The sequence below is a fragment of the Uranotaenia lowii genome, chromosome 2 (genome assembly GCF_029784155.1).
Source record: "Uranotaenia lowii strain MFRU-FL chromosome 2, ASM2978415v1, whole genome shotgun sequence".
In the NCBI taxonomy this organism is placed as follows: Eukaryota; Metazoa; Arthropoda; class Insecta; order Diptera; family Culicidae; genus Uranotaenia; species Uranotaenia lowii.
The window spans coordinates 115,058,375-115,084,639 of record NC_073692.1 but is presented as its reverse complement, the minus strand read 5'-3'; the positions used below and the strand labels follow the sequence as shown (position 1 = coordinate 115,084,639).

Sequence of the window (26,265 nt, the reverse complement as noted above, 5' to 3'; positions counted from 1 at the left end):
GTTCGTGTTAAGGAAAACTATTAATTGACAAATCTATCAATTTCGAGTAATTTGATGTTTTTTATTTGATATTTTCTTCATTGCTTTCCTTGAATCAGTTTGCTAATGTGTTTTCGGTGTGCTTTTTAAAATTTTGATTTATGACTTTTAACATAAATTTTAATAGTTAAAAGCAACAATTCCATAAATTGAGAACTGCAACTTGAGTTTTGAAGATAATTAACTCTTATTTACTTAAATGATTTTTTTTCTATCTTCCAAACCTGATATTAAACTTGTTTTTAAAACATTGTTTTGCATCTGAAATAAAGACTATTTCTTTATTTACTTCACTTCACTTGTTCGTAGCTAAATAATGTAACATGTCACATTTGACTCCATTTGCTTCACAAGTTTTCGATTTGTACAAAACAACATGTTTAACCACCCCTTGCCTACCCGAATAACCTTCCATGCCAAATTTATTTTCATTTGCTTGATAAGTTCGTGAACTTTGCGAAAACATGATGGAGAGCCTCGTTCCCTCCTTTTTCATCTTACTATTTAAAGAAGCGGGGTTTCTTAATTTGCCTTACGAAAAATGTTTACTACATAAATATCCTTGTATTCCAATTTCAGATTCATTTGCTCGATTACGGTTATCAAATAAAATGTATGAGACACTCTCTTCCCCATACATATCTTCCCACTGGAAAAAGGGAGGGACTCCGAATTATCATAGAGACATTTATCTTTCCTATATCAATCAAGAGCATGTTTTGATGGAGTCGTATGAGCCACTCAACGAGTTTTGAGAAAATCCTTGTGAAAGTTCCGAAAACCTTTTGAATTCTAGATTTGAAACTATTATTCAGAATCGACTGAAAACTTAGAATTCAATTGAGAAAGGGATTAAGAAATTATCTATGTATTCGATATGGCAGAAAATAACTTTTTTTTTATTAGAATGTATGTTTGTTGCATGCAAACTGTTGTCCAATTTGTTACGACTTATTAAAAATTTGGATTATTATTTATCATACCCCACTCCCCTCCCTCGTGATGCGTCAACTCCAAGTGACAAAAAAGGATTTCAAATTTGTTCCGTCCTAATTAAAAAAAATGACTGGTTCTATAAAATTTATAAAGAACCCATTCAATCCAATATGCCACACTAAATCTCATTATAAAAAAGGATCGTTGATTTCGTTTTTATTTTCAGAATAACAATATTTTTACTTGAGAAATTTATATAAACAAATAGGAAAGTGGCGCGTTGTGACACCACGATTGGAATCCATCATATTTCGTAAATGACTTCATCAAGAAAAAATGTTTTGAAATCAATATAAGACGCTTTAGATAAGGAATTTCTACACAGTTCTTTCAGAAATAGACACTACCAGTAGTATCAAATCTAAATTTTACAAACAATTTATCAAACAAGTCCTAAAACTTTATCGCTCACCAATGAAATGAGTTGGAGTTTTAAGGTTAGTTGACAACGTTATTGTCGTTAAACATTTTTCAGGCCTAGAAGTAGGTCACTTTTAAGTAACTTAGTCACTTTTTTCAGACTGGTCACTCAGATGTTACTTGTTTTGAAATTTGGTCACTAAAGTTACATTTTTCAATAATTACTTGACAACTGAGCTTATTTTTGAACATTTTTTCCAATTTCTTAAATTTCCGTTTTGTGTCACTCGTTACACGCAGTCAGTATTTATCAGATTTAAAACTATATTTACGTCAATTTGACGTGTTCCTTTTTTCCCTTTCGATTGTGGAAAAATTCACGTGATCTAAACTGGATAAATGACTCCGATCCAGTAAGGAAGTTGATTGTTTTTCCTTGATATATGGCTAAAACTTGAACATTTTCTGGTTGCGAAAATTGAATTTAAACAAAAATAGGTTTTCTTCCGTAAACCTAGTGTAAATGATCGCTAAATACGGAGCCCATCTGCGTAATGTTGATGCTGTGAACTTCGCACAGCAAAAAGCATTTTGAAAACTGATACTAACCACATTTAAGTGCTAAAAGTTTCCTAAAATATGTATATGTCAACATGATGAAATCGAGTGCTCTATTGGAAAATTGTAAAAAGTATAAGAACTTTAAAAAATGGCATGGCAGGTAACATTTGGCATGCTATTAACGGTTTTGGTTGAATTGAATGTGAGGTAAACCTGTGAAAAGTGACTCAATCGAATCAAAAAAATCCGTTATTTTTTCATAGTTTGCATAGACATTATCCTTAATAATATAGCTTGGTATCAATCAATGATTTCAAAACCTATTTCAGTTATCTCTCCACCCTATTGCAGGTTTGCTTATGAAATTTCTTCAGTATTCTGAGGAACCTCTGAAATGTTTCCAAAAAAAATTTAGGCGCTTTTGTCAAACTTCATAAACCTTTTGAATTTTTTAATAATTTTTTTAAAATTCTGCTTAATGGTTCCATTAACTAAAATTCATATTAACGAATATTTGCTAATTTCTTTTAGTTAGTTTTGAATCCACATTGTATATTCTACGTAGAAGTTTATTCTAGTGAAACTTCTGCGCTTTTTTGTTTAATTACCTTGAATCTTTCGTAATTTTTTTATTAAGCTTCTATAAGTCTTTTGTGAATATGCGGTCAACATACTGTTGTTAAGCTATTTTCAATCTTTCAATGTGTTGTCACTAATTAATGAGGATCTTCCAATTGTTACGTCATGACTTTCATTACATTTGAGGAATTTTCATAGTCTTCTTCAACTGTGTTAGTGGCTTTGAAAAAAAATCTGATTTGGGTGTAGGATGAACTTGAAAAATTTGTAGGTTTGTTTTTTCAAAGAAAATACGATCTTTCAGTTCTCTCTCACTGGTGTTTCAGAACTGTAGGATTCTGTAGTCGCCGTTCCTAAATCATCAAAACTTATTAAGGTAAAATGTTCCTTTTCTCCAACATATGCCTTTCTATTAGTTAGGCCACGAGCCTTTTAAAAAACTTATTTTCGAAAAGCAAAATTGTCTTGATATCATTCTATAGGATTATTTGTAATCGCCATTGAGTTACTTTTCGACTTGATCTGGTCACTATTTTTACTCTAATTTTACCTAAAAGTAACTATTTTGCCCTAATTTTTGCCTCATGGTCGCTTCTAGCCCTGATTTCTGCACCAATTTTAGAAGTATAGAATGATTTTTTAGATTTTCATGTTTGTTAAGCCATAAACATAATAAATTTTTATGGTACGTTGTGTTAACCTGATCTTTCACCCTTTTTTTCAAATCGGATTTAAAGTTTTATATGTTTATTCGAGTTTGAATGCAGTTATGGAGTTTTACTTTAAAAGTGCTGCAAAACGACGTTTAACGAAAAAGGTTGTAAGAACATGCTCTTACATCCTTTTTCGTTGAACGTCGTTTCAATTTGAAGAATTCAATCTGAATACATAATTGTATTTGTCCATAACCTCGCCATTCCGTTTCAGGTTGCACTGAAAACAATCGGGAGCACGCAGATAACTAGGAAGTGCCCGCCTATAGATGTTCTTTGAATCGGTTTTGCTCGAGACTGTTCATCGCAGCAATATTTCTATTAAACTAGACTTTCACCTGTGACTCCGTTTACCGACCTAGTGCAACTTAAACGCATCGACGTAAAAATTGACACTTATTTTACTTACCCAGCCACAAATTTAAGCTGGAAATTCTACTAAGATAACTTAAATCACTCGTTCACACGATTTTTTATTCATTAATTACCATTTTTCTCAAAATTTCAACATTTTCCTAAAATCTTTCAGTGAAAATGCAAAAGGACCGATATACCAAATACTCTAACTTTGGTTTTGCGATAAATTTCATGCACGCCAATACAGAGCAACGCAAAACGTCGTTAAAACCAATTTTACTCGAAAAGGAAATAGTCATCATACATCTTAAATTCAAATAATTTTGTTTAAGTCATTCATCGACTAAACTAAACCAAGTTTTTACCGAACATGGATTACATTTTTAAAAACCGTTTACAGTCAATAACTCAATTTGGTTTATAATGGTTCATGCGACCTAATCAAAACAAACTCTAGAAATACTCAGTAATGTCAAATTAGGTTCCTTTGCCAAAAAAAAAATTCAATTTTTTCTCAGTATTTATCTCCGGAATATCGAGGTGGACTTTTCAATGAAAAGTTTCTGCCAGGTGCCCGCTAAAGAGTTGGTTTTGCTATCGATTACGAAATTTTTCAAAAAGTCTCCCCCCTAGCAGTCCATATATTTTGCGCACGATTTGACCACCGTAATTTGTTACTTTTACCAGTGGCCAGCTTCCATACCTTGTAGAAATGAGGTTAGGCATGCTTTTTTAGTCAGCTAGACGAACCAGTCAGAAAAAATATGTTTTTTATCACTTCCCCTATTTATATTTTAGCATTGCACTTGATCAAACTTCTCACATTCCTTAACTTTATGGAATCAATCATCTTAACTTTTATTCGAATTTTAGCTCACTGTTAGATCCTCTAAGACTCCTTGAACTATTTACCTCATAATATATTGTCGAATAGTTGATTTCCAGCTGGATCTACCACTTGTACTTTCCTGAATTTTTCTCTAAGCTGCTCAAAAAGTTTTTACTTATTTTATTTATTTACATAGTATTCCGTCTCACGACATAACTTGACGAACATAATTCCTAAAATTCACTCGTTTTTACTATGAGCTGTTATATTCGACACTATCTCAAAAACCACTTTACAAATTGTCACCAAGTTGTGTACACGTACAAATTACATTACTAGGTAGTTTCACTGAAAGTTTTATCAATTTCCAGATTTCCAGAATGAAACTTTTGGCTACGCTTTTGAGGGCTTGTAAATTAAGCTTCTTTCTTTTTGTGTGTATCTTCGTTGTGATCAACTCGATTTTACTAGCTGATACTGTAATATTTTCCTGGACGTACATTGGGGCAGGGATATTCTTTAACGGAGAACAAATTTGCAACATGTACACAAAGCAATGTAGTAAAATTAAAATGTTATCAAGTAGTGTTACAAAGCATGTTTGATCGGTGGTATTAAAGTAAAGATATTGCAGCTGTCTTAATAATTTAAACACACGCTACTTAGACAAGAAAACAAATATTTAAATGTATCTAATTTATTCAAAAAGTTGTTGTACATAAACACTTCGGAGAATACTGTTTCCAATAATTTCTTTAAGTGAGTATTTTCGTAAACGTTTTCTTGCATCTGACATTTTGCATACAGCTATCTAAAAAAAACTAAACCCAATCCTGTTAAACTATCTCTTCTCCAACAACCGATTGTAGCAATTATCGATTTCCGTCTGATGTTTTCTGAACGGTTCAACCCGTTCAAAACAAAGGAGGGAGATCCAATCCGAAACATTATTATGCTACCAATCTTTAAACCAATCCGATTACGGGTTAGTGCCTGGTACCACCAGTACTCCTACATACATTCGTATAGTGATTCTCTATTTGCTGTTTGAAAGAAGTACCTTTTCGTGAGGTTGGAGTAAGAGAAACATGACGAGCAAAAGACAACCAACATCGGGCGAGTGTGATGAGAACCTTACCCCATACCTTAACCATTCTTTCTGGTCGATAGAAAAAATACTGTTTCTTCTATACTTTTTGTTGTTGCTGGGCATAGTTAGATGTGGATAGAGGACGCATTGTTTTTGTTTATCTTTCCTTTTTAAGAGCCACAATCGAGGTGGGGGAGCAATCTGGATGTATCATGGTGGAGACATAGCTTTTCCAATGACATAAATTTGATTACGTTGACCTGTTTAAAATGTGTTTAACAAACTGACAGAAAGTGTCAGGCAATTTGAAAACTGATTGAAGTAGATCAATATTGAAGCTCTTTTCTGATTTTCATTTGGTCACGGTTATCACAGTTAACAACATTGTAACTAGAGTGCCGTAACAGAGCAACTTCCGAAGAATGTCATACGACGACCAATAAAGATTGTTAGCAACTCTTTCCTCGCAATCCAGTACCCATACATATCTGCAAATGTAACTGCAAGATAACGGCATCATCGTCACGTACCGATCACCATCACAACACTATCAGCAAATGATGATGATGATGATGGCGGTGATCATGTCGAAACACGTCCGATATGCGATAGTGGTAAACTCTGTTTGCTCAAAAATGCACTCTGCACGTACTTAAGTGTGGGACTCTTTCCCTTTTCTCTTGTTTTGGTTTTCATGTTCCTCCGTTTTGCATCTGGTTGCAGCTGTCGATCATCAAGTGGATGGGAAGCTCTTCGTAACCAGTTTCTGCCATTCTACCCGTGCCGCTTGCAATGATTTCTTTTGGTTATCCCCAGATGCATTCCTTCTAAAAATATAAATATTATAAAATATCTAGTGGAAAGGAAAATTACTTACAATATTCAATAAATATGCAGTTATATAGAGTAAACAGTTTTCTTTAATAAAAGGATACGGACCTGGAAAGAAATTTTAAATCTATGGCAAATTTTATAAATAGGTATAGGCATAGTTTATATGGTAAGTAATTTATTAATTTAATGTTGAAAAGAGAAGTAGGCCTTGGTTTAACTGGCAGCGAAAAAATTTTCCTCCTGCCAAAATTTGTGTTTCTATTTAATGTAATGTTTTGTTATACAATTTGAAAAATACAATGATTCTGTTAAGTAAAGTGCACATAAGGGGCAGCCTTCCATCCATCAGTTTTGAATCCGGATGTGTTAAAATCTTAAGAGGAAGCCGAAGAGAAAGCTCTTTAGATGGATACCACCAGGACTTCCGATATTTAGCAGACGCACGAGGATTTGCGGAAAAACTATTCTATCTAGAGCTAAGTATTTTTTTTATCTTATAACATTGATATTTATCGGTTGGTGGGACAGTCCATACGTTTCCGCGTTACGTTTTGGGCACATGACTTTCTTTCTAAGATGCTGCTCGAAAAATATGCTACCTAAATATTTTCTCGAAAGAAGATTAGTGAAGAGAGGTTATCATGAATATTACCAGAGAATGGACAAGTTATTTCACTAGGCGGTTGGTAGAAAATATTAAGAAATAAACAAAAATAGCATAAAATACATTTGCAACACAGTTATTTCATAAAAAATGTTGGAAATAAGGCAACAAAATAGTTTTAATCAAAATTAAAAAGTTTAAACCTTGCAAATAGAAAATTGTTTTAGAATTTTAGTTTCCACCAACTTATTGCTTTGATCATGTTCGCGTGATAACCATCAAGTTTAAAATTCAATGAAATGTTGAAATGTTTTTTTGTTTTGATCAAAGTTAAAAATACAAAAAAAAAATCTTAAAAATTTGGAGCTCAGATCAAAAACTTAGATGATGGCTTTCAGAAAGACACTCATAACTAACTTACAGTTTGATGATTGAAAATAAATTCTAAATGAGTTTACGAGTCTTAACATGAATTTTTCTTTTAAGATTGTTTTTGTTTCAATTTTTTTAATAGTATCGTTTGTTTCAACTATTTTTGGTTCGATCCAGGAATTAAAATTTTCCTTCCAAAAAGCGTTCCTAAATAGATTGTCTTTAAGACTACCTTTTTTGAGCGCTTAATTTTAATTTTTTTTCTCGATGGAAGTGTGTTTGCGAAATTGATGGTTTAGTTCGTACCTCTCAATACTTTAACAACGTAATAACATTACTTATGATTAAAAGTTAGCTTTGAAAATAATATAAGAATTGTGTGTTTTTTTAAATTATCAAAAAATGAAACTGAAGGAATGGAGATAAACGCTCAGTATGGATGGTGAATTGTAATAATTTTGTTGTATGTTTTATTTTGTTGGATCCTTGTATTGAATTGAATTAAATTACAATTACGAAATTGTTTTGTTTCATGCTACACAATATGGTTGAAAATCCTTTGAAATCAGTTTATAAACTCTTTATAGATTTGAAAAAAAATTAGACTTTCAAATGTGAGGCAAAGGAAAAAGAAAAGAATCCAAGAGTTTTCAAAAAGGCAATAATCATAGAAAAACAATTTGGAACAATTTGTGTCTAATTATTACCATATAATTCATTTTCATTATAAGTTGCTTTCCGTCTTCAACCATTAAAGTCTTTTAAAAACTCTTTGCTTCAACAGGGATCAGTGTTAGGGAAAAGAGCTAGTTTATCAAGAAAGAAATTCGGATGGTTTTGATTTGCCTTCAATATTCTACTCGATCCATAGAAGGCATAGAAGGTGTAGGAAAATCGTGATCGCACCATTTACCAAAATGGATCCTGATCTCTACCTTTTTCCAACTAACACAACCCCTTTCTTGGGTACTTGAATATGGATTCGCAGACGTATAGACGGTTTCCATAGTTTGTGATACTAACTTTTCTCTGATTCTGACTATTTAAAAAAAATTTTTTTTTGAGTATGCAGGAGCGAGAGGTTGCTAGTTGAACTTAAAGAGTATCTTACTAACAATCCTTCCATTTTCCTCATTGACTACTAGGACGTGGCCGGCGCCGTTATTAATCATTTAAATCATATAAAAAAGGGAGAGCATCAGTTTTGTACACTGAGAACAGCTGCTAATCCCAAGCACTATTCTTTTGGACTTTGTGCAAAATTGATGGCCTCGATTAATCACGGAGTAGCAACCATTGGCAATGTGGAACTTGTTCTACTTAGCCACGCCAGCGATCATGGAATTCGAAATGTATAGTTTGAAAACAAATGTAAAAAACACGAAGTTCCTCTAGAATCAATTTTCAAAAAAATTGTAAATGAAGCATTTCGAGTTCAATGATTTAAGGTGGATATGAGTAGTCAACCAAGCTAAGCTAAGCTAAGCTAAGTAATTTATTAATTTAATGTTGATTTATTTTATTATGAGAAATGATTCGGTGCCACAGGAAACTAACGTTGTGTTCCTATCTAGCGATTCGCGTATCTTCACCGGCTAACTGAAATATTAAAGGTTCTACTAAAATAGCATAGAACTGCATTGCAATTCATACTACGTCAAATTTTGAATTATCCTCAGCCAAAAGAAAGCTCATCACAGGGTGAAAAACAGGAAAAGGGATACATCAAACGGTTAGGTGTCTGTGAATGATGAAATTAACATAGATATTCTTATAAATGGAATTTCCTCACCGGGTTCTGTTTCGATCATGCCGGCAGCCTATCCGTAGCCGCCATCATTCAACCAACGCCGACAGCCAAGCGGTTTAAACAGAATTCGGATGTCGGATGTTTGATCTGATGACACTGCGCTTACACATATATCTTTACACCAGCATATTGGTCTTAGCCGTCCCATTGCGGACAAGCAAAGAAAAATACCACACTATGCAAAGCAAACGAAAACCGTACAAATGTTCGACCCACAAACAACGCAAACCGTTCGATATTAATGTGTGCGTGATAGACCGAACTTTTTGAGCCTCCGCCACCAGCAATTTTTTCGCTCATGAAAATGCACATCCAACAACAAAGACCGCGTAGAATTTCTTGCACTATAACTCCGCTTGGCATTTCTAATATTTCACAATTTTCAATAAACACGCACAATTAGAAATACATCGGCACGAATCACAAACTGCAAATTTATCTCTTCCCGTTCGTCATTCTATCGAACCACGAAACCATTTTTCAAAGTTTCACTTCTACGGTGGCCGCAACGCAATGCCATTATTTCCAATAAATTTTCGAAAAACGCGTCGGATCGCTCGACAACTATTAAGCATGCCTCTATTGGTGATAAGGATAAAATTCATTCCTTATGTTTCACAACTTTCTTAAACCATCCACGAATTTAAATACATCGACGCGAACCGCGACCGGAGATACCGCAACGAGTGAACTGTTCTGCTCGGCTATTCACATGCAACTGGTTACTTTTTAATATATTTTCATACAAATAAAATAGAAAAATTATAGAAATTAGAATTCCAGTAGCGCTTCAACCAATAGTTTGCTTGCTTGAAATTCTGGTTTCATTTTTATATAATAACATTGAAACATTGAAGTGATACAATGTTGGTCGTAACGTAATGCATGTAACATGTAGTTGCTCCAGTCAGTCAATTTTAGTACATTGAAAACTGTAAACCTTGGCAAGATGTATGGTACCAAAGTTATTGATAAATCTTATCAGTATACAATGCTTTAAAAACAGTAATACAGCCAATACATTTTCAAATCATTTGGTATTTAGCTCTCAGAACCGTTATTCGATGAGAATGCTCCAGTCACTGTTGGAATAAAAATTCATAATTTTGATTTAAAAATATTTATCAGCAAAACGATGAAAATAAAGAAAAATCTACAAAGGAGGTATGCATAAAGTTCATCAGTATAATTTCTCTCTGCTTCGATTTTCTCAATAAAATTTTTCAGATTTGGGAAGAACCATATCGAAAACATAAATGTATGAATAAGAACAAATTTGAAGAAAATACTTTTTGTGGGTGAACATAACCGAAAGAGGTATTGAATGTATTGAGGAAAACAATATTATTCTGCCTTTTTATACGGTTTCAGAATGAACACGGTATCTGAGTAAATATTCTTTTTAAGTAGGAAAAAATTTAGAAATGTTTCAAAATGAGGAAAAGCTAAGCTATGAGATTTAAAAGCTGAGACCTGAGTCAATATACATGGGGATGTAGACATGAAACTTGCGAACTGAGACGTGGGACACGAGACGAAACACTTGAGACTTTCCTTCAAATTCTCTCTTTGGTTTCTCTCATTTTGACTCAAATTTACTCGTTTTCTCGCACAATCGAAAACAATTCAATACAATTTGAATCATTGGCTGCAAAACTTGCGTGATCATTGGTGTATCTTCTCTCTTCATCTCAGTCCCCGCTTGAGACATGAAAATGGAACTTAAAAGTCACGAGATTTGAAACATAAAATGTGGAACATAAATTCTGAAATAAAGGACATGAAACTTGGTTCATAAGTGATGAGACATGAAACATGAGACATGAAACCCTTACACTGTCGTTCTAAGCAAGAATGTCCCATGTGACTTTTGGGTCATTTTCACTTTTTTGCTGGAAATGGTCTCTTTTAGTGTTAACTTTCGAATAAAAACACAAACAAGTATACTTTGTTCTGAACTTATACGAAATTTTCATCAAGGGTGTTGTCTCTATGTTGATAGTTCTACGCAAGAATGTCACACTAGAGAAAATTCAATGAAAAATGTAAATTTCATCAAAAAATTGTCTTAAGATGAGTTCAAACTGTTGAATTTAATGTTATTCACTGAAAAGAACACTAAAATAGAGGACAGAGGAGGAGCGAGAAGCCTTGAGTGTTTTATTCAAAGAAATTTGCACTAAAACTTTTCGGTAGGCACTACTTACAAGATCCATACTCAACTATACATTTTTATAAACAAAGAGGAACGTATTTCTCAAATTACGGTTTAGCATGAGTTTTTGGGATAAAAATAAACTACGCAAGCTTTTAAAATGATAGAAAAATTGTAGCCGTGTGACAGTTTTTCGTAGAACTAGCATCGGCATGCGTTCCGATTCTACACAACAGTGTCACACGGAGAATTTTGGCTCTTATTTGCTGTTTTTTTTTTTTTTTTTTGTAGGAAATGTAATTTTTTTTGGCAGAAAACATTGTAAAATGATTAACTTGAACTGTTCACTACGAAAAAACTGTCGGTGAATTTTTAGTTTGAGAGAAAAATTGGAAATATAGCTGATATTTCAATCGCGTTTTTCTCGTTTGCACGTTTTTCCACATGGGACAATCTTGCTTAGAACGGCAGTACATGAGACATAAAAAGTAAGGCATGAGATCGGTTTCACGTCTTGAGGAGTGTATTCGAAAAAAAAATGCAGCTCTTTATTTTGTGAATAACTTTTGCATGCATGAATAGAACTTGATGAAACTTTCAGTTAAGCTTCTTACTAGTGTAAGTTGTTTAAATGTGCGAAATTTTTGTGACGTTCTGTCAAGTGGTTTTTGAGATATCGTTCAACATAGAGGGTCATTGACTAAATTTTTTGGGCAGAATCGCAAAAATTCAGGATAGTCTGAGTGGGATTTGGGTCTTCCTGGAAATAATCTGTTCTCCAAAGTTCAATCTATTCAAGAATGATTCCATCAAGGTAGGGAATGTTTGTTACAGTATCAAGCGCAACCAAAAATTCCGATTGGAGAAGTTATAAAAAATAATTTTCTACTGTTCATAAAGAGGTCTGACTTCATTTCTTCAAGGTAAAAAAGCTGCTCGTCGTTAAATAAACAAAATACGGTGGTCAAATCGTGGAGATTTTAGAAAAAATTCGTAATGGACAGCAAAACGAACTCTTTAGCGGTCACCTGGCAGGTTTCCAGCCAAAAACTTTTAGTTGAAAAGTCTCGCCTGGATGTTCCGGAGATAAAGAAGAAAAAAATGAAAAGTTTGATGTCTAGCACTTGAGGGGGCCGACAATCTGTGAAGATTGCAAATCAGTCAGTATTACATAACTATTGGCTCAATTAATGACTCAATATACAAAGAAGGCTGCCTTCAAATTCGACCTTTTGCCTTCCATAGGTCCTACAAACTTGGTACTCTGTTTTGGTTGGATCTGGAAAGGTGCAATAACTCGATAAAAGAGATGGAGTAATAACTTGCCATAACTTCGATGAAATTTAAAATTAGAGTAGTTTTGAAATCCAAGCCTTTTTTGATAAAAATCAAACAAAAAAAGTTGGTTTGATTTGGAAAATGGTTAGTTCATAATATGCTTTATAGATGGCGCACTTGGCTCCCAAAAGTTAAAGTGGATGAACTTCTTCATTGGACGCTATTTCAAATACCACTTGACAGAACGTCACAAAAATTTGGTCATTGAAAAGTTATTCACAAAACAAAGTGTTGATTTTTTTCGAATACACTACTTACTTCTCATACCTCATTTATCATGCACCACGTCTTACGTACTATTTATCACGTCACACTTTTCACGTCACACTTTTCACGTCTCACATCTCATCCCTTACTTCTAACGTTCACTTCTTACATCTCATATTTTACTTCTCCTGTCTCACAACTCATCTCACGCTTTATTGCTCAGTTTCTACGTCTTATATCTCACGTTTCAGTTGCTCTTCCCATGTCTTAAAGTCTTCTCATTTCTCAAGTTTCACGCCTCGCTACTCTAGTCTCATGTATCATGTCTCATGTTTCATTTCCCAAGTCAAAAGTCTTATGTCTTAGGCTCAGCTTAAGTCTCATGTCTCTCGTCCCATGTCGCATATGCTATGTTTCATCTCTAAGTTCTCATGTCCATGGTCCAGATCCTAGATCTCAGGTCTCAAGTCTTGATTCTCAGAGAGTAAGGTGAACTAAGGCTTACTAGGGCTAGAGTATCTCTTGTTTTATGAACCTTTTAAAAGTTACGCCCTAAAAGATGCCCGCGGGTATCTATGGTCTTAGATCAATCAAAATGGGGGTGAATAAAAATTACTTAAATATTGTTGAAAACACAAAGTCAGGATCTCAAAAAATACCACTTGCAATTTATATTTAAATATTTACAGAAGGGCCAGAAACAATTATTATTATTTAACCGATTATTTAACTTTTTTTACATATTTATTTATTTTTTGACGTTTGCAATTTTTTATGAGGCCCTCAGAACCAAAGGGTTATAATGCAAAAATGATCACTAATATGTTAACAATGATTCTTCATATTTTAAACATAAACATACATTTACGTTCGAAGAAAAATATATGTTTTTTTTTAATATATGGAAAATGGCCGAACAACAAATTTAAAGCGTGTTCAATAATGACAATATTTTGATAGTTCACGACATAACTAATAAGTTTAACGACGGATTAATTATAGCCTTTTGTATCCCAATTGACGAACAACATCCTTAACGGAAACACTGTACGCATTGGTGCGTTAGAATTCGCAAAAGGCAATAAACTGGAACCTATTATCGTAGTGTCTTCTTCTAAGAACAAAAAAGACACAATCACAGTGCCGCTAAACATATAGGTAGGTACCACACACTGAACATTTATTTGTCAAATCAAGTGGAAAGGAACCGATATCGTAGCACAGACATACTAGGAACACATATATGTGTCGGACTGACGTTTGATGGTATAAATTCCGCACTGAAATTGATTGACCCTGGACACGACGTTCGGTTTAGTCTGCTGGGACATATGTAGCTATCCGGGGACACATCGGAGCGGTGAAATTGGTCAACCATAACATAGTCGGAGAGTTAGTCTCTTCAACTAAACTGATTGATAGCATGCCATTATGGACCGAATGGTAGTGGAGGGACTGCAACACACTCACTCGAGTAGACACACGGACTTATATTTCCTGCCTTGTGGATTGTTGTTTGACAGCATCAAGCTCTTCGCTAGATTTGGGAAATTACTTATGAAAGGAAACGTCAAATAAGTCGGATGGAAGTTAAAGGACATTTTTCTCATTGCTTTTTGTCTTATTAAAACCTGCAAATGCTGGCCCTATGAGGAATCTATCCAACAAACTTTCTCAATGCTAAATGACATTAATTTTGACATTTTAAATAAATCGAAAAAGGAAGAAATCCATCTTTACTTACGTTCCTAGCCTACGATTTCTAGCGCCCTTTGATGACACCGGTGATGAAGTTCCTCATTTGAGATCCAGTAGCCAGGGCATCAAGCGCAGATGATATTCCGCAGGCAGCGGTTTACAAATACTTGCCGTCGTTACCGCATATGTGCACCAAGTTTCGCACCCGTAGAGCAATACGGATTTGACGTTTGAGTTGAAGATTCGGATTTTCATTCGTAGAGAGATCTGGCGTGACCGCTAAATGTTTCGGTCCCCTCCGAAGAGGAGAGGCTTCCATACAAAAATAATAAGATGTGAGGCTCAATCTATACAGTTTTTAAGCTATTGTTATCAAATTTTCTACAAAAACAAATTTTACATCATGATATTGTATTGTTGAACATGTTTCGACATATTCAGGTGATTTGTTATATGAAACCCCCTTGCCATTTTTAAACGGGGAGGGGGTGTCCCATGTCAAATCCATATACAGTATGCAAAAAAAGTTTATCCATCCACCTCACAAATTTAGTAATGTTTTTCTGGTGAAAATCAAGTTGATTTCATGAATGTTCCTCCACAATTTATCATTTTATGTTTATTTATTATATTGCCATTGAAAATACGGCGTTTATATATTTTCTTTTGTAAAGGGTAAAAAATACGCAAAAAAGTTAATCCACCCTCAAATGCAAGGTGGCCACCCATTCGGGAAAAGCGGGAAATGCGGGAAAAAGACGGAAATTGAAATCCAGCGGGAAAAAGCCGGGAATTCTTTCGAAATATGTCGAAACAAGTAGAAATGGATTGACAGTTGATCACCAGTCTCTTTCCAATGGACTTCGACCAACTTCTACCAGGTCGAAACGGATCTTCCTGCCGATTTGAATCGGTTTCGGCTAGTTTCAACTTGCTTAATTGATTTTAAACCGCTGTTTCTTTTCCTAACTGGTTGTTCCAAATGGAAGATTTTTTTTTTCGTCAAGAGCCAGCTAGTTTACGAGGAATTTGCCATTGAAAAAGTTGCACATCAACTCGACCGACAGCATATTTAAAAATAGAAAATTAACAAAATGTCGCTGTAAACATCCGCTATTATTTATCGGAATTGTATTTCTTTGTTATTGGTTAGTTATTGGATAGATTACAAGTAAATTTAACGTTCTGCATTCAAAGTTTGAAAAAATAGTGCACAGTATTGTTTCAATATCTACCGTCCCCACTTACCCCACGTCCATACTTACCCCGGTGTACCTTATCCTTTTTCTTTTATGAACAATCTTATTTGTTCAACATTTTCGACTCGAGTGACATAGTTTTAAAAATTAAAAAAAAAACCCTGCATATCAATCTAATGATTTGTAGTTTAATTGGTAAAAATAACTGAAAAAATCCATTAAAAGGTCATTTACCACGAAAAGAAATAAATATTCAAAACAATATTCGGAATTTTGCTTGGTTTTCTGTTTTGCAAAATCGGGAATTTCGTGAGACCATGCGGGAAAAAGACGGGAAAAATGCGGGAAATCAAAAATCGATTTTGAGTGGCCACATTTCAAATGGATACTACGATTTTATTGTTTTTTACAAAATTTTAGTGTGTAGCCTGCAGCTTTCTTGAATGTAAACATTGTGTCTAGCTCTCATTTAGCGCTCTTGAAGTTTTCGTTTCGTGTTTCGTGTTCAAAATTGGAAGTAATTGGTTGCAAATGCCCAAAAAAGCACAAATTCCGATCAGCATCCGAAATTTGATTGTTGAACATCACAAAACCGGCAAAATTTACCTTAATATTGCCGATATTGTCCAGCTTAATAAAATACGGTTGCTAGGATTGTTCAGGTGACCAAAAAGCGTGGTTCTATCTCACCAGCTAAGCGATCGGGGCGTCCTTCAAAGACTACAGGCCGCATTGACAGAGCTATCGTGAAGAAGGCAGAGCTGGGCCGGGGACAATCAGCTCCGAAAATTGCGAAAACAGATTGAAAGCGGATTTTCCATTCAACTGACATCACAATCCGTGCGAAATCGTCTTCATAAGAATGGTCTTAAGGGCAGAGTAGCGCTTAAGAAGCCATGGTTGTCCGCAAAAAATATCAAAAAAGATTGAAGTGGGCCCTGGACCAGTGATGACTGGAATACGGTGATTTGGTCCGATGAGTCGAAAGTAATGCTATTTGAGTCTGATGGTATCACAAGAAAATGGCGGCGAACCGGTGAAAGTTTGGAAAAGGAGTGTTTGCGGCCTACAGTCAAGCATGGCGGTGGTGCGTTAATTTTTAAGCCAACTGAGCATAACTTTGATTTTTATTTGCAGGTAGAGTCATGGTGTGGGGATCTATGGCTACATCCGCCGTTGGAGAACTTGAATTCATCGATGGAATCATGACCAAGGAGGTTTATTTTGGATATTTTGAAGCGGAAACTACCAGCGTCTGCACAAAAGCTGAAGTTGGGGCGCAGATATACGTTCCAACAAGACGGAGATCCGAAACACGCCTCAAAGATGGTTTCGCTATAGTTCAAAGAAAAGCGTATCAAGGTTATGGAGTGGCCAGCACAGTCTCCCGACATTAATCCGATCGAGCATTTCTGGTCAATTTTGAAAATTAAGGTTCAGGAGGAAAAACCAACAAGCATCCAGCAATTGCGGCAGGTAATCTCAACTGAATGGGACAAAATCACCCCGGAAACAACTGATAAGCTTGTTGAATCGATGCCACGACGTTGTCAAGCAGTTATTGAAGCCAAAGGAGGTCACACGAAGTACTAAAGCTATGTGAGCCAGAGGGGTGGATAAACTTTTTTTTGCGTTATTTTTTATCTTTTTTTTTAACATCATATCTCAAATGCAACAGAATATGTTTTTAATTTGGAACTTGAATGAATTGACTCTGTTTTAACATAAACAATAATAAACTGAACAACAATTAACTGTGTTTTAATTTTCCGTAGGGGTTTTTGGAATAAATCTAGTTTTTTGCTGAGGGTGGATAAACTTTTCTTGCATACTGTTCATAAAATGTGACATAACTCGAAAATTTTTTTAAACTATTTTGATCATATTTGGTACTCATCCAAGTTTTGAAGTTATGAGATGATTTAGAATATCATGAGGAGTTTTCCATTTTTGTGAAGGGGGGCTTCCATACAAAATGAACAAAATATGACTAAACTTTAATTATTTTAAAGAGACCGTTACACATGAAAGTTTATACTTTTTTTAATTTTCAAAAAAGTTTTGGTTTTGGCTCTCACATAAAAATACCGTGATAACAATATCCAAAAACTTATAAGAGATTTGCTTCAAACTTGCTACTAAACTAAATTTGACATTATGACATGATTTATCACATTGATTACCAAGTCATGATATAATTTGACAATTCATTGTACTGTAAGAGCACTTCTTTCTAAGAAAAGGGAGGAGAGTTTCTATACGAATTTGATGTAATAAATATAGGATAAAACTAGAACAAATTCCTCCGATCAAATTCGGTACACATACAACTCATGACGTAATGAGATGATTTACCGATTTGTAATTCTATTCCTGCTTTTGTCGATGCTCTCCTACAAAACCAACGTAAGATTTTTCATAAATCGCACCAAGCTGGTCGTGGTTTGTATTGATAGATAAGTTTAGATTAAATGTTTTTTCTGTGTTCTCACAAATAATTTACTTGAACAATTTCCTAGCAACTTCACTAAGTTTAGTATACAAGTCAGATTTGAGTATGAAATGATTCAATTAAAAAAACTCCTCCCACTTACATCTACCCCTAATATTTTTTTAAAGGAGGTGGGACTGTTCAGAAATAAACAAAAAAGGCATTTCTGGAAAATTTAATAACAGAAATGAAAAATCAGTAAAGAATTTTCAAATATTCCTAAAATTGTAGTAGGTATTTAGACTTATACTTAGAGATTTAGACCTTTCAAAGAAAATAACAATAACAAATGTTGAAGGTCAATTACTGAATTCAAACAAAAAATAATTCAATTCTAAACTTATAGAATTAAAGATTAATGACGTTTTTCGAAAATAAAATTCATAAACTTAGATCTATACTGGGAATTCTTGCAAGAAGATCGCTTTTTGTGAAAATGCTGGAAATGTAACGTACATATTATCTATAAAACAATTTCTAAGTGTTTTTCATAAAGCTTTAGATGAAATGAAAGACTTCTCCCACTTACAAAAAGTTTTTTTTTATTAAATAAGTTTTCAGTCATTGTATCAAAGATATTCCTTTCTTTGTAAAAAGAGGCTCCTTTCAACTACAAACCTTCTAGTTACGTTGAGACTGGAAACTCAAAACGTAAAAACAGATGTTCAGATTTCATTAGAATAGATCACTTCCAAATAATGTTGAAGTTTAATTGAAAAGAAAGATTTTTTTTAACTAAAAAAAAACAACTTTTTTCGAAAAGGGTAGCAAAGCACACCTGGTCAGCTAGTTTAAAACAAATCTCTAATTTTTTTTAAATTCTCTATTCTTCGAAACTTGTCTTCATTTGACAGAAAATCTTTGGTGAAAATGTATCAAATATTAAGGAATAAAAGTAAATAAATAAGTTTGGGGTTCAAATCAGATTTATTTTCAACTCTTGTAAACTCGATATATTTTGATTTTAGTTTAGATCTTTGGTCTACAATATAAATTAAGTTAAACAACAAACCAATAAAATACATTTTCTGCTGAATTTTCATAAGTTTAAGAATACAATATTTTATCAACAAAAAGTTATCATTATTAATTTATTTCACTATTAAAATCCTGTGAAAAAAGATTTTACGTAATCTTAAAAATGAATTCAGTCAGATCTTATTTTCTAATAGTGGTTTTTGTCGTGATTTGACGATTCTTATGAATCTCAATTCAGAGATTCTGACTTTGTTTTGTTTGTTTTACCTAGTGTTGCCAAAATTTCAAACGTTGCCATAGACATTTATTTTATTTTATTTTTCTACAGTGTTGCCGAATACAACTATTATTTTATTTTATTTTTAATTAAATTTGATTTATTTTCTACATATCCTTCAATTTTGTGTTTTTTTTTGGCGAATTTGAATTCCAAATCTGAAATCTGCATTTTGAACCTGAATTACAAATTCTGAATTCCTAATTTGAAATCGATTTTTGAATCTAAATTAAAAACAAAGTTTCCAATAATTATGAACCAAATAGGGCATTTTATAACAGAATCTTTAACTAGAAATTTCTTTTTTTTTTTATTTTGATTTTCAATATTAATTCTTTCTTCAATTACTCATTCGTATTTCAACCAGTGAATCAGAATGAAATCTCCGAATGATGAAACTTTGATATTTCAATTCTGGATCACCATTAAAAAATCTGGGCAATATCCAGCCAAATTTAGGAACTCTTCAATATTAAGAAGAGAAAAAACTCGAAAAATCCTTTTTTTTTCATTGAAACACATCAGCCAGTTTATTTGAATAAAATTTGCTCAAAAAATGGTTTCGGGTGCAAAATACATGATTGTGATCTCTCAATTTGAATTTTTCTATGATCTTGCAAATAAAGTGATACATTTCGGAATAATTCAGAAAATCTCACCCAAATTTCAATCACCAACTTCTTTCGTGAATAACTTTTGATATCGATTTTCGAGTCTTTTGAATATGTGAGAATATCTAGAGTCGAGATTGTTAATTTTGATTAACTTTAGCCGTTCATAAAAAAATATTAGGAATATAAAATTTTGAGTTCAGTTTAGAGAAGAACATATTGGTTGACATTTTTGGATCCTCATTGGGGGGGGGGGGGGGGTGTTAATCCCTAAACCCCCCCCCCCCCCCCCCCCCCCAACCCTTCCTACGGCCATGATTGTTGAAGAAACAATATTTTGTTTTTGTTTTAACGTCTTGTTTAAATTTTTTGAAGTTAAAATATTTGATATTTAATTCCTTATTTTAATTCTTTGATACGTAATCACTGTTTTAAAATCTATAGACTGAGTGTTGAATATAGATAATTAGAAGTTTTGTTTTTAAATCATTAAGCTTATATCAGTATGCTATAGCTAGGCTATAACTTTTTTGTGGGGCAAAGCCAATTTTTCACATTTCTTTTCTTCGACTTCTAACTAAAGATCGTAAAATTCTAAATGATCTAAATGATCGTTAATCTATACTGTCTAAAAGTCATATTTTATTATGTTACTAGTTTTCGGAAACTATAAATTTTGTTCACATTTAATTGAAAAAGATGTATGGATTTGAGTCAGAAGAGTCAAATTGCCAAATTGCCATTTAGAACTGTGAAGTGAGTTTTTTGTATGGGATTTAAGAGAAGGTCCTCAAAAAAACTGATTAAATATAATTAAAGATTTTCTATGTTTGTTAGGGGTCTCATAACAAAAAATCGCGTTGAAAAAGCTTCAAGTAGTCAAGGTTCCAATCAGAGGCATTCAAAGTGTAATTGGAAACATTCCTCTAGAAAAAAATACAAATGAGAACACTCAATACACGAGGAATTATTTACGCGGTTTGATTTTGCTAAGTTTTTCTAACACGGCTTACATTACATGGTTTTTTGCAATGGGTAAGCGTCCATGAAAGGACTGTAAGTTTCTAGTAGCTCGTTCTATGGATCACTTGCAGTTCGAAAATAAACGAAAACTAGTGTGAATTGTACACATTTTTTAATAAAATGAGATTGGGAAATTTACACTTTTTTTATTTCAAAAGACTTAAAATTGCATGAGATCTGCTGTTATTTCAAACGTATGGAGATAAGGGCATAATGGTCACCTTAAGAAGGACACTTATATAACCACAGAGAACAGCTATAATGTGTGATTACATCATTGTTTCGTGTTCAGACACTAAACAAGTCTATTTCCTAACTTCCTGAAACTTAAAAAAGTTGATAAAAACGTTTGAAAATTCATTTTAAAATTTTTTGCCGAAAGCTGAAAATCAGTCACTGTAGAGGCATAATGAGAACCCCCACTGAAGATTTGGCCTATGGGTAAGGTGTCGGAGAGATAACCAGAGAACTTGAGTTCGAGTCGATTTTTTCTTCGTTTAAATACCATTCATGATCGTTGCATTTTGCACCAAACGGTGAGTTATAGATCCATCAAACAAAGCACTAACAAAATAATGTATGTCTCTTTGTAGAATACAGAATACAAATAATTCACACACATACCTACATTATGCTTCTGGTGCTTTGTTTGGCGGATGATGCCGTATAATGCAACAATCAAAATAATCGATCATGAATGGCAAATGATAAAAAAAATCACCTCAACCAAGAATCGAACTTGAGCCCTCTGAGTTATCTCTTCGACACCTAACCTCTAGGCCAAATCGTCAGATGAAATAAGTCAAGCTGTAGCTCTATCATCGAGTTGACATCATCAAGTTGAATTCGCGTCTAGATTATATTATAGTGAAAAATTCAATGATGGTGAAAATTGAGGAACAATGTGTGTGCTGACTATAACCGGGTGCTTGTTATTTCCTCGTCTTCTCTATTTGGCCGATAACACAAGTTTACAAAATACAATATTCAATTTACTGACTCAAAAAAATGTTCATTTGAAAATCCCGATAGTAATTTTTGATTGCCTTATATAGTATTTTTTTTATCAAATATAAAAAAAATTAAATCCCAACGAACCCGAATTTCGAGAAGGATTTTTACAAAAATTCATATTTCAATCTACTCCACCTCGATTTTTGGAGCATTTGGCAGTAATTTAACCCATTGTAGCTTTTCAAGCTCACTTCAGCATTTAACATGTACCATTCCTTGAGCTTCTGATAATGATAATTATTTATTATTGTTTCTGGATGTTGTTACATTAAAAATAGATTTGATCATTTTTTTATCTCGAGTCTCCTAAAAAATTTCAACATGAAATTGGATCTATATTCGGAAGTTTCTCCATGGCTTATTTATTTTTTTTAAGTCGAATGTAAAATGTGACCGGAAACGCAAAGAAAAACAATCCGTTCCCAAACCTAGCAACCTAGGAGGAGACATGTGTGCATCCTCGCGCCAGTCAAAACTTTATGCAAATCGACACCAAGTTTTGCCCTCTGTTGATTATGCGGCGTGTATTGGTTTGGCTGTAATAACACGCTGGCTGCGGTTGTAGGTGTGAGTACCATTCCGTTCTTGTTTGGTTCAAAGGACCTGCGCATTCCGGATCCTTCGCGAGAGGACATCAACTCTTGTGTGGTGCTGCCTCGCTGGAACAGTAGCAGTTTCTCGCAGAAGGCAAACGAAGCTGTCGATAACAAAGAAGTGTAAATGGAAATTTGTTGATGGTCCCAGTCTTCGCTTTTGCTGAGGATGGAAATTTGTGATTTTGAAGTGGAAATATTTGGTTTTAGAGGTTCTTATCTGGAGTAGAATATTGGTGGGTGAGCCAGAATTTGGTTGCCTCAGTTAGGATCGATGACCGTTTAACTTTGGGTAAGAGTTTCAAGGTTTGAAAAAGATTTTTTTCTCGCATAATTTCTTTTGGGCAATGAACTATGGATGCAGTCAGCTGGTTTTCTGTGGCGGAACCATGTGAATGAAAAGTTTGCTCTTGATGAAAATTGCGTGCTTTGTGCTTGAGTGTACTTTGTGAACCATTTTGACAATTCTAATTAAAAAATTTATAAATTTTTATTTATCAATAATTTGGTGCGTAGTTTGGCTCGGATTGATAACTCTTCTATTCTTTTATCTCATTTCAGAACATTCGCTGAAGGACCCCATTGAGAAAAGTGAGCCTCGAGTGTGCTAGTATTAGTGGGTATAAAGGGAACCATTCTCAATTGGAAAGGTCCATGCATGCTGTTGTTGGCATGGGAAAGTAGGAGTAGTGGGTTTGTGATGCGGCGCGGTTTGGAAGCTGGCAAAACATGATGCTGTGCAAAGTCTTTGTTCAATATGAATGAGTGCCACGACGCCAAAAGTGTATTTGCTGTAGCTTTCGATCGAAGGACGTAGAAAGTCCTACTTGTTTTTAAAGAGTGCAATTATAAATTAGCTCAGAAGTTTGACGGAACTTCGCAGATGAAACGGATTGATGTTGTGAGTTGTGTTTAAAATCTGGCCTGTAAGTGAAGTGTAAAATAGAAAAAAAGAAATATGCCGCTTGATTCAGCGACTAGAGTTTTCAATTAATTACTACACGCGTTTGGTATTTTTTCTACTTAGCGTAGCACAAGTGTCGAGTTTCCTAAACCCCAGAAAAGATCATAATATGATGAGATTGAGCTCGCTGTATCCCTTTTGCCAACGGAGTGTTAATAGTGTGCCGAGCTATGTATAAGCTATAGCGAAGTGTAAAAATACTCAATTCATTCCGCGCCACTTGAAATAAGAGTGAAATTTCAGTGCATTCATCGTGTTTTTCGGAACCCCTCATTCGATTCGCCCTCCAAACGATAGCCAAGAGCAGACAGTGGAGTGCTTCCACTGTACTCGGATGGGTTGTTGTAGTTGATTCACCGTTCGGGTGAAACATATATTGAAGTGTTCCAGTCAGTCTGCATGTCATTATCTTCGTTCCATAACAAAACAGTGCTATTTCGAGGGATGGTGACCTCGCTACGTGTGTTCTTATCATAAGAGGAGCTTGGGGTACTTGCACAGACAGCATCACACGAGTTCCTGTCTACGGAAATTTGCCCACGGAAAGCTGTGAGCTGATCTGATCTGCTTGCAAAAAATAAAAAATAAAAAATTGTGAAACGAAATCAGCGTGTAATTGTTGTTAGTGAAGTGGGGCCAGCAAGTATCGCTAACATTCTCACGGTGGCGGCGTCATCTGTTGCGGCCTTTCTAGCAGATACCGCACTGCCCTCACCAGTTTTCTGGCCTCCTCCAGGCGGCCAGCAGCGGCATTAGAAGATGTGGAGTTTAAAATGTGGATTAATCGTTTTCGCTCTTCTCGTCATCGACATCGAAAGTGGTAAGTAGTTTAATAATAGCATTTTCTCGAGAAGAATTTGAGTATTAATTGAGATAGTTTTGTTTAAAAATTTACCTACATAGTAAATACATTTTTTTTAAACCGTGGATCGTTACAATTAAACACATTAAAAAATTGAAAAGAAGATAGAAGGTTCTATGTTTTGACAAATAGGAAACTACGAATAACCCAAATGGAGAAAGAGGTCAGAGGACATTTGTTCCTTTGATTCACTTGGGTCCTCGGCTATATCCCACAACTGCAATTTCTTACAAGGGTAGTCTAAAATATGTGCTATTATAACTCTCTCGTTTTTCTTCCCATTTGTACAAAATTTATAGTTTGAGAAACCTTGTTATGTAACTCGAATATGTTTCTCTGATAATATTCAGCTACAACTCTTCAGTTTTCCGTTTATCATAGTCTTAGACTGTAAATCAGCTACGAAATGCTCAAAAAAATTCACTTAGTGTCCAAGAAAGCTGAAGTTAGAAGCTATACGTCATGCACATTGATATATATACACGGTGTCACTGATAGAACAATTTCATTTATCTAAAATAAGCATCGCACCAAATTTGCACCATTCGAAACCTGACATTTTCCTTTTGAACCCTAATTTGAAATAATCCATCGCGAGGTCTAAATTTTTTTTTTTCGAAGATTTCAATGGTTGATTCAATGGCAAAATCATACTAATCACTGTTAAAACACCTGTCTTACCTTTAGCGTTCTTCTAACTCTACACGCTCCTTTTTTTAAACTCAAAATTTAGTAGTTTTGGTTCAAAACAGTACTTCGGTGGCAGCCCTAAACTTTGAGTTCGACTGGGCAATCGCAAAACTTATTTCTGATAGGCATACTCAATACTAAGTTCGGCAGCCGAACTCGAATTTATCCATTTTTTTTCGAGGGTAGTTTATTTTCAGGATGATTAAAATTTGTTGTACCCGGATGTTGCTGTTCCGGTACATTGCATTGCAATTACAGAGCGGTGGAAAGTTTAGACACTCCCGGTCAAAGAAAACTTCCGGATGTTACTTCCTACGGGAAGTAAACAACATCTGGAAGTTTCCGGACATTCCAAGCCGCTCACCGTATGATGATAATAACGGACAGAATTTTACGCTGACACGGTGAGCATGCATTCCGTTATGTAGTTCCTTCATAGTCTTCCGGTAATTGTTCGGGAACGACAAAATTTTGCGAAGTGCTCGTTGGTTGCTGCTCCGGTTCGAACTGAACTCGCTAAGTGTTTTCAGTCCAACAAAGAGAGTTCAATTTTTAGTTCATAAGGTCGAATTCAACTTTGCTCCCTCGCCGAAGGAAAAAAAGGATCAATTTTGAGTTCGCAGTTCGAACTCCGTTTTGAACCATCGCAAGGAGGAAAAAGGGTACTTAACTTTAAGTTCAATAGAATCGAAGGGTACTTAACTTTAAGTTCATAGAATCGAACTATGTTTTGAACCTCGGTCGTACTTAATTTTGAGTTTAAATAAAGGAGCGTGTATACGACAATAACATGATCTAATTGATAAATTCCCTGGCTGCAACTTTGTAGAAGACATCAAAGTGTTGCAAATAGAGTGATTGTTATTTCATTGGAAAAATTTAATAAAACATCTCGCCGCTGATTCTACCAAGTCCAGAAGTATTTAGTACCTATACTAACGACTTTGTTATTGATTGTAGGGTTTACTTCAGGATGGTTTACATTGAAAAACATTGTTTTTCATGAATTTCATCAGAAGTA

The 26,265-nt window shown here is 34.4% G+C and overlaps 1 protein-coding gene across 5 annotated transcripts in view; it reads left to right on the top strand.

The window, feature by feature from the left end:
* The window catches only part of LOC129749344 (disintegrin and metalloproteinase domain-containing protein 10), a 192,347-nt gene that overhangs the window by 4,542 nt on the left and 161,540 nt on the right, over positions 1-26,265 (top strand). For 4 of the 5 annotated variants that reach the window (XR_008738024.1, XM_055744287.1, XM_055744284.1 and 1 more), the window contains exon 2: positions 23,290-24,512. Coding sequence is in view for 4 of the 5 variants with exons in the window: in XM_055744287.1 (XP_055600262.1) it covers positions 24,452-24,512 (61 nt within the window). In the remaining variant the exon portion in view is untranslated. Of the gene's footprint in view, positions 1-22,816; positions 23,021-23,289; positions 24,513-26,265 lie in introns of those variants that run through there. The other variant, XM_055744286.1, reaches the window with a different exon arrangement.